Consider the following 15,110-nt stretch of genomic DNA (forward strand, 5'->3'; position numbering starts at 1 on the left):
GAATAATGCGGGTGAAGCAGCCTGTCACTGAAGGAGCTGCACAGTGCAGATAGGGTGTCCTGGAGGGGGTGGGATATATTGTCCAATAGTGATTACAGCTTTGCCATCACTCCCCTGTCCCCCACCAACTCCAGTGTCCAGAGGGCTCCCCAGGACAGCGCCACCAATTCAACTCATTGACTTAATTTCTCTCTTATCAAGGAGCTTATTTAGCAGCATATGAACAGGCAATTTATTGTGGATTAATCCTGCTAAAACTTGTCAGAACCTATGCCATATTAAAGTGTGTAACCTGATTCTGTTCATTGTTTTCATTCACCTTTAACACAGGGGTGCAAAGTACACAACCAGGAGAGGCAGGGCTAAGCGCTGAGCTTCACTTTTAAAGCAAGTCAACCGGCTTACCTCTTTACTTCAGTCCATTCCACCATGTTTGCTTCAATCCTCCTGCTATGTGCCTTTGTGGTCTTCATCCTCCTTCAACTCAAATCCCGGAGGCCCAAAAACTTTCCACCGGGACCCTCTCCCCTTCCAATACTTGGGAACATTTTGGAACTGAGTCTAGATAACCCCCTGAAGGACTTTGAGAGGGTAAGAAACACTCAATCAAACAAATGATATTGTGCTTCCAATGCTTTAAATCGTTCTGGGATTGTGGTTTAAACTGTAAATAGTACTTTTTGTCTGGATTTGTTCAAGACTTGTGGCCACTGTGCTGCTTTTTCTGCTAGTGAGTTTCAAGAATTACTGTGGTGCTGCACTGTGAGACTATGAATAACATATTTTGGCTATTAGTGTACAATACATGTGAAAGCCACTCAAATCAGTGCACTCTATACAGAGCTTTCCAGTGTATAGATTACTAGAAACAGGCTTTTCAGACACTGCTAGTGATTACATAACACCATGCCTATGTACAGAGGTAACCTTCTGTACACTTGGACTATAGCCAACCAGTGGTACAGGCCATACATATTGGGCGTTTCCTAACTTACACACAATAGAGTGCCACAGTGACGCGTCCAAAAACCCGGACGTAAGTTAGTATTGTACCACTTCCGGTTCTTTCGACAAAAAAGCAATGCAATTTCTCCATAGGAGTTTGGAAAATAGCTGGAAATAAGTTCTGTGTATGACACACATTTAAGAGATGGATCACGTTTTGTTCTACGACATTAAATACATCAGCAGTGAGCCCACTGGTGATTTTTGAAGTGTTTACGTGTCTGAGAGGCCGTTGTACGTCATTACGCCGAACACGTAAACACTCCCTCACACTGTCATATTATCCTTTTTGTTTTTTATCTTGTTCATTTCCCTAAATGTACCTGTATTGTTAAAGATGGAAATTAGTGGAGAAATATGTTTTTGTTTTACTTTGGTGAAAAAATCTTATGTATGTATTTCAAACACTGACATGTTATCTTTTTGTCCCCCAGCTGAGGAACACCTATGGAGATGTGTACAGTGTGTTTCTCGGTACCAAAGCAGCTGTTGTCATCAATGGGATGAAGGCCATGAAGGATGCTATAGTGACCAAGGGCATTGATTTTGCTGGAAGACCACAAGATCTGTTTGTCAATGACAGCACTGAGAGAAAAGGTAAAACAGATATGATGTCACATAGGGCAGATATTGTATCACTAAACTTATTTTTTTTTTTTTTAAAGGCTGAAACACATTTGACAGTGATGAACCTATTTGTGACATCGGATGATGCGGCACTGGTGAATTGATTTTCCCCAAATGAAGTTGTTCCAACTGTTTCGTCATTCTAATTTAACGCTGTTTCAGTTAACTACCGATTTAATCCTTGTTCTTTTGGGGAAAGTCTTGGTGGAATTAGACACCATCCTATCTGACATCCCTGAAAACTGGCCCTTCGGTGACTGTAACATCAAGGCAGAGAAGTCATCTGACTTACTTCTTCTTCTCACCTCCTTTGCACTTTCACCGTCTAATTCCCACCTTCTTACAAAGCTGGCCACCGCCTTGATTTTGTTTTCACCAGAAACTGCTCTACCTCAAACCTCTTTGTAGCCCCCCCCCTTATTCATATCTTACTCTCTCCACTTATCCAAACACGACTAACATATCTCCTCTAATACTATACTTGTGTGACATGATCTTCACTCCCTCTCTCACTTCTCTCTGGCTTAATGTATGCTCCCAGGCGTCCCTACATCAGATTTTTTCTCAGTTATGCCTCCTAAATATGCTGCAAGACTGAAGTTCCCACACTACACCACTCGATTGCTTCCTTCAATGGTTACCAGTGGCTGCCCAGTCTATTTTAAGAAGCTAATACTGATGCTGTGAATGGATCCGGTACTTCCTACAACATGTGCACTTGCTTTGCATCAGCCAATCAAATCCTTAATCCATCACTGTGACTAGGACGAAGGCCACCTTAACGAAAACACACCTGTTTTTATCCTGGCTTGAACATGACATAACAAGCTTCCCAGTGATATCAGAACACATACAAGTCTACAGATCTTCAGTTGCAGACTGAAAATCCACCTGCTTAATTAATTAAAATATATATAATTCTCACTTCTGTACCTAGCACTTAGAAAGGGTTGGCTTATTTGAAGCCAATGTGGTTGCACTGACAATGTTTTGTCTTATTGAAAGTTAAAAGGGACCTATCATGCAAAATGTACTTTTTGATGTCTTTTAAACATAAATATGTGTCCCCGGTGCGTCGGGGAACTCACGCAGCATCAGAAAATAAAACCCTTTCTCTTTTCCTCCGTACCCAAATCTTTTAAAAACGGGGGTACAACGAGCGGATACAGATTTGCCGCTGATATGACGTCAAATCGGCGGCGGACCCACAGAGAGTTGCTATCAGAAACAATGCCTGACGTGTTTTGGACGTAATCTCGTCTTTGTTTACATTAGCAAGCCTCGCTAACACTCAGAGCTAACCTGTACTGGAGAGCACATGTGTTTAAAGAGCAGGAAATAAAAAAAGGAACTCACCTTGTGATAAACCCGCAAGAGAAAAAGCATTTGAGCTCCATACTGTTTCAGAGATAATCCTTGATGTGGTTTAGAACAGGATGGCATTTTATGACAGCAGAATTTAACTTTATCTCCAGTAGAATTCTGATCAGGCATTAGCTCCGCCTCCTCTTTTTTTTTTTTTTAAACTAAGGACCCAAAATCCGCGTTTCTCTAACAGGGCTGGAATAGAGGGGTATGAGCAGTATGAGGCATGGCTACAATGGGTGAACTGTTTGGTATTTTAAACAAAAAACTTCACAGACATGTTTTGTATAGGTATGGCCCTACAATATATTTTTCCAATATAGCATAATAGGTCCACTTTAATATACTTTCAGGATTCTTGCGTTTTTTTATTTGTTTCTCCATGGTTCAATGCACTTTTTGTAAGTTGCTTTTGATAAAAAGCCTCAGTGATCTGTGAGTTCACACTCTGTGCTCTTTTTGCCTCTTCACATGTTATAGGATTAATTATGGCAGATTATGGCCCGCGTTGGAAGGATCACCGTCGCTTTGCTCTTATGACTTTAAGGAACTTTGGTCTTGGGAAGAATTCCATGGAGGAGAGGATTCATGGAGAGATTAAATACATTACTGATGATCTGGAAAAGAGCATTGGTATGTCATCTGGGGGTCCACTATCCTTACTTGTATGGTAGGGTTAACCTTAATCAGTGGCACCACAAATTCTTGATGATTATAATACAAAGTGGATTTTGATTTACGTCATACATTTCCATTAATGTTGTTGAATTCTGCTCTGTGGTTGTTAGTTTAATCTTTCTTTGTATTTTTGCGTTTTACATTTTGTCTTTTTCAGGCAAATCCTATAGTCCTCAGCTCATGTTTCATAACGCAGCCTCCAACATCATCTGCCAGGTCCTGTTTGGTCAGCGCTACGAGTATGACGATAAGTTCATCAAAGTGATTGTGAAGTGCTTCACCGATAGTGCCAAGTTAGCCAATGGACCATGGGCTATGGTGAGCCAAAGCATGTTTGGGCCTTTAAATAAGAGGAGTCTTACACTAAAATGTCTACAGCTTGCAGTGTTTCAGACTAAAAGCTTTTTAGCATGCTTTTGTATCGATGTTTGCCAGTTATAATGTGCCTCGTTAATTAAACCAAACAGAAAAGACAACTGAACCTAATGGAAGTGTCAGGTCTTGAAGATGGTTTCGAAGGAGATATTCTAATTTTGACCTTCTGAAACAGGTGGACATATCCATCCCTGCATTAGTTTGAAAAAAATTATGAAATATTGTATTGATCTTTTCTTTAACCTTACTTTAAACACATGTCAAAGCTGACACTATCCGAAAACAATGCTAAAATGTTGCTATATCTGCTGTTGTCAAGATACACAACTAAGCATCGTTTGACGGTCCTTTTAACATCTCTTCACTTCATTCCAGACAACCATGTGAATTAAAATGATCAGATGATAATGAAAAAGAAAAATAAACTGTGTGTGTACCATTTTAACCTTAATCGTTTGTTTATTTTTCCTTTTTTTCACAGCTGTATGACTCTTTCCCAATGATTCGTAGCCTACCACTGCCCTTTAGACGGGCCTTTAAGAATGTCAAGGTATGTAATCAGAGAGAGATTTAAATAAAATATAAAATATCTATATAAATAAATATAAAAATGGTACCATGGATTTTTCTGACACATATACAGTGACAACCCAAACATTAGGTGGTTTATAAAAAAAGAAATACTAAAAGTGTTGAATATTTACTTGAATGTTTTTCAGACGTGTCAGGATCTTGCGCTTACTGTAGTGCAGGAGCACAAGAAGACCAGAGTCCCTGGACAACCACGAGACATTGTTGACTCTTATCTGGATCGGCTGGATAAAGAGGTGTGTGTGTGTGTGCGTGGTGCTGGGTGGATAGTACCAGATACACTTCAAAAGTGTTTCTTTAGTAGGTGTGTGTGGTAGTTTCTATGCTCTGTAGGATATGTGGGTAACATTGACTTGTAATCCTGTTTGTCTTAAAAAAGTATCTTCTGCTCTTCCTAGAAAGGCGGTGATGCTTCTACCTTTTCAGAAGATCTGATGATTATGTACACTCTAGATCTTCACTTTGCAGGGACTGACACTACCTCAAACACCCTTCTTACTGGTTTCCTTTACCTAATGACCTACCCACACATACAAGGTATGCCTGCATATTTGAATGACTTGTATGTTCTATAGATCTTCCATTGATTGTCTTTTTACATTATATATATATATATATATATTTATGTCTCAAATCTCATCAACACCAAAAGCCAAAAAAGCAGAAATACCGCATTTACCTAGAGGTTAAAAGGAAAATGTAGAAAAAGTCTCTGCTGGAGGATTAAACACATTTTATCAAGTCCCAGCATGTACCTTCTGGTTGCGCAACATTGTAGGTTTGTTTGAAATAGGTATTTCAGCATGATTAATGAAGATGCACACGTGTTTTAAATGTTTTCATACACACCAAAATGGTACTTTAGTCCCAAAGGCAACATCAAAGATCGGCAGAAGTAATGTAGGAATTTGAGTTTGGTTTTCTCGCAAAAAAAAGTCTTAATAGCAACTTCAGCATTTAAAGAGGACCTATCATGCAAAATGCACTTTTTTAATGTCTTTTATACATAAATATTAGGGCTGTCAGTCGATTAAAATATTTAATCGCAATTAATCGCATGATTGTCCATAGTTAATCGCGATTAATCGCAAATTAATCGCACATTTTTTATCTGTTCTAAATGTACCTTAGAGGGATATTTTTCAAGTTTTTAATACTCTTATCAACATATGAGTGGACAAATATGCTTTATATGTTTGTTTATTATCATTTGAACAATGACAAATATTCAAAGTGTGTGTGTGTGTGTGTGTGTGTGTGTGTGGTGTGTGTGTGCGTGTGTGGTGTGTGTGGTGTGTGTGTGTGTGTGTGTGTGTGTGTGTGTGTGTGTGTGTGTGTGTGTGTGTGTGTGTGTGTGAGAGAATGTGGAGACACTGTGATGGATCGTTGGAGCTATGTGGAGCTCAAGGCATATATGCTCGAACGGGAGCTGCCTGGACGCTGCAATCATGTTGCGCGCACTATCCGTGCTGAGTGTGCTGACTTTTCGTACAATGTCCCACTGTCTGGCTACCTGCATAAAGTCAAGTGCTTGGCGAAATGTCGCTCCTCTGTTTTAATTGAAACAGCTCCTTATATCCGTTAGCGCAGCTAGCTAGCACCAGATGCTAACAACAACAACAACACGTAAGGTGTGCCTTGCTCGCCCCACACATACACACACCCTCCCGGTCCTCCCGATGGCCAGTCCAGGCCTGCCGGTGAGCGTGGAAGTGTGGTCTGCCACAAGCGGGCGGCAGGAGCGGGGCTGTCAGCATCAGCTTGTAGATGGTATTTTAAACTCGATGCGCTCTGAAACTACGGGGAGGCCGAGGACAAAAAATACACATGCGTTAATCGCGTTAAAATAATTAGTGGCGTTAACGCGTTATTAACGCGTTAACTTGACAGCCCTAATAAATATGTGTCCCCGTTGTGTCAGGGAACTCACGCAGCGTCAGAAAATAAAACCCTCTCTCTTTTCCTCCGTACCCAAATCTCTAAAAACGGGGCTACAACGGAGCTGATCCAGATTTGCGTCCGATATGACGTAATATCGTAAATGTAGGCTGGCTTTACACCCACGCCCCTATCAGAAACGTTGCTATCAGAAACAATGCCCGACTGTTTTGGACGTAATATGGTCGGTGTTTACATTAGCATCGCTAACACCCAGAGCTAACCTGTACTGGAGAGCATGTGTGTGAAGAAGCAGGAAATAAAAAGGAACTCACCTTGTGGTATAACCGGAAAGAGAGAAAGCCTTTGAGCTCCATACTGTTTCAGAAATAATCCTTGATAATCCATGATATGGCGTTTCATCACGGCAGCATTTAGTTTAGACAGTAGCTGCCGGGTCCCGCATGAGCTCAGACCCCTCCTTTTTTATCAATCTTTTTTTCTTTTAAGCTTTATACCTCAAATCAGCACTTTTGAAACAGGAAGTGAAATAGAGGGATATGAGGCATGGCTAGAATGGGTGATCTGTTTGGTATTTTGAGCAAAACACTTCATAGACATGTTTTTAATATATTTGTATATATCTGAGACCTATGCTATTGCCTAAAAATAGCATGATAGGTGACCTTTAAAATAAATGTTTGATTTTTCAGCTATGCACTCTGGAATGCATCATTGCACACGTCTACTTAAACGCTGCAGACTCCAAAACTGTAAATACAATGTAAAGAATAATCAGAAGGTTATTACTATGAGGTTGAAAGTGAAGAGGGTGTGGCTGAGTATGAGCATATTGAATGGTATAGACAACATTGTCACAGTAATAAGTGTAAATGTTAAGTAAGTTAATGCAAGTGCACACAGGTTCGCCTTTTCACCACCTTACTTTAATTTTCCGAGAGGAATCATTATCTATTTTATTGTTGTTATTATCATATATTTTACCTCCTGTGTCCTAACCCATTAAAATACTATTTTATGTTGCTATGACGCATGTTTTCAAAAAGGTCATAACATCTGATCTGAATGGGATTTCTTGTTTGTTAGAAAAGTGTGATGTGTGTCATATTGTAAAGCACTTTGAGCTACACCTGCTGTAAGATAAGTGCAATATAAATACATTTGTATTATTATTATTATTATTGAATTCACATTTCAGATATATTTCCAAGTATTATTATGTCTCTGCTGTTTCTCTCAGAGCGTTGTCAGCAGGAGATAGACGAGGTGTTGGGAGGGAAGGATCAGGCCAGTTTTGAGGACAGACACAACATGCCTTACGTGCAGGTAAGCCATTAGACAGATTCCTTCAATTTAATGTGCCTCTGAGCAGCGTATTTGTCAAACATTGACACAAAGACTAATCCCAATATATGCAGAGTGAAATTAATCAGGCATTAAATCTGGTGATAGAAGTCCTTTACGTTGGGGTCCTTGTGATAGATACATCTGAATCACTTCCTTTGAGCTACAATTATCTTTTTTTTTCCTGTTTGGTTTTTAAAATATTTAGGGACTGCTTTGTCGTGGCTGAGTGTCTGAGAGCTTGCATTGTTGTTCCTCTGGTGTAAAAAATCTCTTCTTCCAGGCTGTGATCCATGAAATCCAGAGGGTAGCGAACACTGTTCCACTGAGCGTCCCCCACTGTACGATTAAAGACACAGAGCTTATGGGATATTCCATTCCCAAGGTAAGAAGCAGCTGGTCTTAAATAGTTTTTTTGACAAAGGGACCATATAGTAATGTGTTGTGGAAACTCACTGCACTGTATCAGCATACCGCCTTGTAGGGAACAGAGTTAAACGTGACTTTACTGCTGAATCTCCTTCCCATTGAAGCTTAAAGATTGTAAGAAAACAGTCACATGTCTTTCAATTTATTGCAAAATACTTGAATAATGGTATAAAAACAATAGGCCTCATTAACCAAAATCCTCCTTCGTTCGTCTTGTTGTTCTTGAGAAGGGTTCCCTAAAACAAAAAAAGTGTTTCATGACTTAAAATGCAAATTGTATTTTTGAAATGGTTGGTGAAAAAAGAAATCTCCCTTCTGTACGTAGCCCTTAGAAAGGTTTGGCTTATTTGAATCCAATGCATTAGCACTTACAATGGTTTGGCTTATTAATAGCGATTGTATTTGCATTATTCCTGATTTTTGTATTTAGTTTCTTCATGGTTGAATGTAATTATTGTTAGTCGCTTTGGATAAAAGCATCAGCTAAATGAAATGTAATGTTCCTTATTTTCTCCTCAGGGTACACTGATCATTCCTAACCTGACCTCAGTGCTTAATGAGGAGGGACAATGGAAATTCCCCAATGAATTCAACCCTGAAAACTTCCTCAATGACCAGGGAGAGTTTGTTAAACCAGAGGCCTTCATGCCTTTCTCTGCAGGTATGTGAGCATTACAAAAATCAACAGTACAGGTCTCACTGTGTCACACCTGTAGTGGCATGCACAAATGTTGTAGATTACTTTGAGGTCTTCTTTTATGTCACAGGTCCTCGAATGTGTTTGGGAGAGGGTCTGGCTCGTCTGGAGCTCTTCCTCATCCTGGTGACCCTGCTGAGGAGGTTCAATTTCATCTGGCCTGAGGATGCAGGAAAGCCAGACTACACTCCAGTCTATGGCGTCACTCTGACTCCCCAACCGTATCACATGAAAGTCCAACTCAGGGAAACAAATTAAAGCCGTCTTCAGATAAACAGCAGACCAGAGGAGACCTAGATTGATAAAAACAGCTTTTAAATATTCGGAACAAATACAAAATCAACAATAGAGGGCTTTTTTTGCCAACCGTAATGGCTGTTAACAATACATATATTGAAATATGCCATAAAGGCGAGTGAGCATTAATGTTATAGCTGGCCTGCTGGACTTTTACATACATACCGTTACATTCAAGTCCTTTCCAAACGGTTTCACAAAACGCTGTTTAATCCTACTGCTACTGGGAAAGTATTTCTCAGTACACCAGATTTATGGTGTCTGCCGTTTGTGACCACAACCCACAATGGTGCATGTATTGCAAGGAGTATCATGAGGAGACAGGCAACATGTTAAGCTACCTATCATGTGGCCTCCACTGGTAGCGGGCTGCCTGAGCCACCAATCAAACCCAAAAATATTTCCTGATTACCCTACCTTACTTAACCTCACCTTAGCAATCAAGAAAACTCTTTATATTATATCAAAAATGATAAGCTTTCAACATGCTAATTTAAGACTACCTGTTATCAGTTGGTGCCTAAAAAGTTGCCCATACAATACTTCCTTGTGGTCCTTCTAATTAGCCCTAGGCCATTATCCTAAGACCTTTGCTGGAAATTACCCGTCTCAGCAACAAATGATTATCTACAGTTGCCTTTTCTCTGCCTTTAAAACTGTGGCTTGCACTGAGAGGCAATCCCTACATGTTGTGAATCTGTTCCAAGGTCAACAGCCTGGGATCCACCTCTGCTTCTGGTGACTCTCAGGGTATGCAATGAGTTCTCTATTCCCCTAATGGCTGTCTTTTCAGCCACTTGGTCTTTACTTAGGGGCTTTCCCAGCTGACATATGCACTGCAGTCACTAGCTGAATGCTAGCTATGACAGCTATCAATACACATACTTAATTAGGCCCATCAGGTAAAGGCACATTGTCAGTCATTTATTCAGCTGTATATCAACCATAGTCGTTATTATGGGAGATAAACTAAACATCGGACTTAAACACAAGAGACATCATCTTGTTTTTTAATTCAAAAATGTAAACGGGTATTTGAAAAGGGACGTTTATACCTTAACCACATATTTATAACCGAACTCATGATGTCTGTACCTTGGCAATGAAGTTATTGCTGAAACAAAAACGTACTTGTTGAGTAATTTAGGCCTTGTAACTAATTCACCACCTCTTACGTACGTAGGTATGATCTTGCTTGAAGTAAATATATCGCCACTTTCCTTGTTGTTTGGAGTTTGATTCTTTATGGTTTTTGCACTTATTGTAAGTTGCTTTGGATAAAAGCGTCAGCTCAATGAAATGTAATGTAAAATGATTCATCTTAATAAGATAGTATTCTTTAACCCAAACCATGATGTTTTCCAGAACCAAACAAGAAGTTTTTGTGTCTTAATGTGTTTTTTTAAACAAGATTTGGTATATATATACTTACTACCATTTACCTTTGTATTCAAATGACATACTTTGAAATGTTAAGCACTTACCCAAATTACATAGGTACTTTGATATGTACGTATACCTATTAACCTTTGCATCCAAATGTCTTTTTTGGATATGCAAACTTAGTTACTAAAATCACATGCTTTTATATGTAACTGATCTATATAAGATCAAATGTTGGTGGTCTTTCTGGCTATTTGTTCATGGTTTAAGTCTGGTGTGCAAGAGAATTTAAATGTTGTGCACTTTTAACAACATCAGTCTTTCCATTGTCTATCATTAAACACAAATACAATATTTAAATAAATACATTTCCAATGCGTTAGGGACTGCAAGTTCTTAACTGCAGCCTGCAAAACAGATACTGTACACTTAAAGGGGACCTATCATGCAAAATGCACTTTCTGATGTCTTTTATACATAAATATGTGTCCCCGGTGTGTCAGGGAACTCACGCAGCGTCAGAAAAATAAAACCCTCTCTCTTTTCCTCCGTACCCAAATCTCTAAAAACGGGGCTATAACGGAGCTGATCCAGATTTGCGTCCGATATGACGTAATATCGGAAATGTGGACCCACGGCACTATCAGAAAGTTGCTATCAGAAACAATGCCCGACTGTTTTGGACGTAATATGGTGCATGTTTACATTAGCATCGCTAACACTAAGAGCTAACCTGTACTGGAGAGCATGTGTGTGAAGAAGCAGGAAATAAAAAGGAACTCACCTTGTGGTATAACCGGCAAGAGAGAAAGCCTTTGAGCTCCATACTGTTTCAGAAATAATCCTTGATAATCCATGATATGGCGTTTCATCACCGCAGTATTTAGTTTAGACAGTAGCTGCCGGGTCCCGCATGAGCTCAGCCCCCTCCTTTTTTTTTTATCACATTTTTTTTTTTTTAAAGCTTTATACCCAAAATCAGCACTTTTGAAACAGGAAGTGAAATAGAGGGATATGAGGCATGGCTAGAATGGGTGATCTGTTTGGTATTTTGAGCAAAACACTTCATAGACATGTTTTTTATATTTTTTTATAGATCTGAGACCTATGCTATTGCCTAAAAATAACATGATAGGTGACCTTTAAAGCAGCAGTAACAACAATGTGTAAAAGTTAACAGCTTTAACCAATACACTAATATTGTCACATCCATCCTCAACCACTGTTTCTAGCATAAAGGAAGGTAAATCATGTGAACTTAAGCAGTTTTAGGTGATCACACTTGTCTTTTCCTCCTCATCGTTTGGGCATTTAGAATATTGTGTGTTAGTACAATATAATAACATTCATCAGACCATTTTATTATTAACACACTCGGCCTCTGCAGTGTTTTTAATCACAGGGGAAAAAAGATGACGACAACAGTTACTGAATGGCTCCCTCAAGTGGGCAATATTGGGAACAGGATTTTATGTTCAATGTGATTTTAAACACACAACAAGATGCTGACTGCAGTGGGACTCGAACTTGCTATCCCCTGATTCAAAGTCCAGCACTCTATCCACTGAGCCACAGCCACCCTTATATCAGTTGGTTTCTATTTCAATCATAAGATCAAAAAGAAGGCATCCATCTCATTGACTACATCTCAGACCCCCATTTTCTCAATTTAAGGTGATCTCTTCATGTAGTTCAACAAATGTTGGACAGAATGACCTAAATTGTGTTTGTTTCTCTTAATGGTAGTGATGTTTCTCTCTATAGTTGTTCAAAGATATCATATACTGTAGTTTGTAATAGTTTCAATTTGGAAAATTAAATAATGTATAAAAGATCTATTCAAGTTATCAGATCCATGCCTTATCATGCTCTGAATATGTTATTCTTTGGAATTCATCCACAACTTAAATATTTGTTTACAATAGAACAGTTAACTCTCAAAGATGTTGTTTGAACAGTGGGTCAGTATGCTTGTTATAGTTGTACATTTTGCTAGAGCAGTGCATTAAGCTGAGTGAAGAAAACATGAGCATAGAGCATTGGTTTATTACTAAATTATATTCAGTGTAATCGTTAAAGGAAACAGTTAATTTTTAATGAGAGACAGCATATCTTCACTGCAAACTTAGTTTATTGCAACACCAAAAGTAAAGGGCAAATCCAGATCACACTATGGTTATTGGCAAGAGGCATGTCGGTAAGTAACATTCAAAAGCACTGGTACTATTGTGTCTAGAGCCCTTCAATAGTGTTTTATTGTCAGAGTTTATAGATGTTTTATCTTCATGGCCTACTGTATATTTTCAACTTTTTAATGCTGCTTTAATTCTATTTTGAGATGTTTAAATACTATTGTTTATTTCTACTCTTAAATGTCTTCTTATGTGCAATGGTCCTTTCATTTTTCCCTTATTTCACCGGACAGGGGTATTTGAGTCAAGAATCTGACCAAACAGACTCCCCTCCTTCACAGAGTGGAGCATTGTAAAGCACTTTGAGCTGCACGTGCTGTATGAAAAGTGCTTTATAAATACAGCTTTATTATTATTATTATTATTATTATTATTATCGAGCCAGCAGCTGGTAACTTCTCACCCTGCTTGTATCAGGTCACTGCCATTAGCTCACCAGTGCCACTGTGCAGTTGTGTGGTCTTCAGGGATGAAACAGAGCCTCTCTGTGTTCTCTCGTCCTCCTGTGATGTCTGCTCTGGACCTGAGCTGAGAATCTCTGGAAATTTCCGTGCAGGCTTCACTCTGCCAGGACCTTTTGTAACCTGTTCAGGACTCTGTTGTGGTTCAGCTTGCCTTGGATGTGTTACTGCACTGATGATGAGTGAAGACTGTTGAGATGTTTTTATTTATGTCTGTGTAGAAAAGTTTGATTAGTAGACATGTTTTGGGAAGATTACGAAAACAGATGCTATTTGCACCCCGGAGTCTGTAGCTACAGTAACAATGCTATTTGCACCCGGGTGTCCGTAGCTAACAATGCTATTTACACCCGGGTGTCCATAGCTATTGCTAACTGCTATTTACACCCGGGTGTCCGTAGCTAACAATGCTATTTACACCCGGGTGTCCGTAGCTATTGCTAACTGCTATTTACACCCAGGTGTCCGTAGCTAACAATGCTATTTGCACCCGGGTGTCCATAGCTAACAATGCTATTTACACCCGGGTGTCCGTAGCTATTGCTAACTGCTATTTACACCCGGGTGTCCGTAGCTAACAATGCTATTTACACCCGGGTGTCTGTATTTAACAATGCTAACACCCGGGTGTCTGTAGCTAACTGCTATTTAAACCCGGGTGTCCGTAGCTAACAATGCTATTTACACCCGGGTGTCTGTATTTAACAATGATAACACCCGGGTGTCTGTAGCTAACTGCTATTTAAACCCGGGTGTCCGTAGCTAACAATGCTATTTACACCCGGGTGCAAATAGACACTCCGAAACTGTAACTCTGACCCAAATTTAAGCCTATCTTTCTTTTGCATGTTTTTTTTTTTTTTTTTTTTTCGTGATTTAAATTAATCTTGAAATTCTATGCAAACTGGAAATGCAACCTTTAGGCCCAGTTTGTACCTCTCATTTAAGTTACCATTAGGTTATCTTTTCGAAAACTAATTTTCTCTTTTTGGAGAAAACAAGAATTGCCTTTAGTTCTGAAGGCAATTTTCAGAAAAAACGAATGTGTCACCTACTAGATAAAGGTTTCAACCAGTTTCCTAAATTCTGACTTGTATTCCTTAAAAGGATAGGCTATATATTTAAGCATGAGAAGATGAAAGTCAGACATCTGCAATAATGAAATATAATATTAATAAACATACTATATACGTTTTAGTTTTGTTGATGCACTTGCTTTGCTTTGATTAAGAAATTGTCAGTGGTTTAAAATACTTAATTGCACGCCACAGCAGGAGTCTGTTTGAAAAAAAGATATGTGTAGACTTGGGTGTACCTAGTTAGTTTTGGTCTTTTAATGTTTTTGGCCATGCAGTTCTAACAATACAAATTAGGCAATATGCTTCTAAATATCTGCAAATGCTTGACAAAACCAGGTCCATACAGAAATACTTTTCCCAAATCGGTGTACAAGAAGTTCACAGCACTGAGCTCTGACCTTTGAGATGAACTAGAATACCAAATGCTAGCCTGGACGTATCGACCAACACTGGTACCTGACCTGACTGTAACCTCGGGGTTAAAAGGCAGAACGTTTCTCTAGTGTGGCTGAAAAACATTTTAAAAATCCTTCCTAGTAGGAGATATCATCGCATCAGATGCACATGGTTTTGAAAATGCAACATTCACATAGGGTTTCCTTGTCTGTCGAATACCTTTGGCCATTCAATGTAACCATGTGAATAAAAAATGTTACATGAGAGGCACAAACTAGGCCTTGGCTTCCAC

At 39.2% G+C, this 15,110-nt stretch overlaps 1 protein-coding gene across 1 annotated transcript; it reads left to right on the forward strand.

Annotated features, from left to right (window-relative positions):
• The first annotated feature begins 335 nt into the window (after positions 1–335).
• On the forward strand, positions 336–10,526 carry LOC117497303 (cytochrome P450 2F2-like). Its single transcript, XM_034149253.1, has 11 exons — positions 336–591; positions 1,440–1,602; positions 3,478–3,630; positions 3,833–3,993; positions 4,532–4,600; positions 4,770–4,877; positions 5,040–5,178; positions 7,781–7,866; positions 8,168–8,269; positions 8,833–8,974; positions 9,081–10,526. Exons 1-11 carry the CDS (start codon positions 430–432, stop codon positions 9,266–9,268), a joined length of 1,473 nt encoding a protein of 490 aa, XP_034005144.1. The 5' UTR covers positions 336–429; the 3' UTR covers positions 9,269–10,526.
• Positions 10,527–15,110: the final 4,584 nt, after the last annotated feature.

The sequence above is a fragment of the Trematomus bernacchii genome, unplaced genomic scaffold, assembly GCF_902827165.1.
Source record: "Trematomus bernacchii unplaced genomic scaffold, fTreBer1.1, whole genome shotgun sequence".
NCBI classification, from domain to species: domain Eukaryota; kingdom Metazoa; phylum Chordata; class Actinopteri; order Perciformes; family Nototheniidae; genus Trematomus; species Trematomus bernacchii.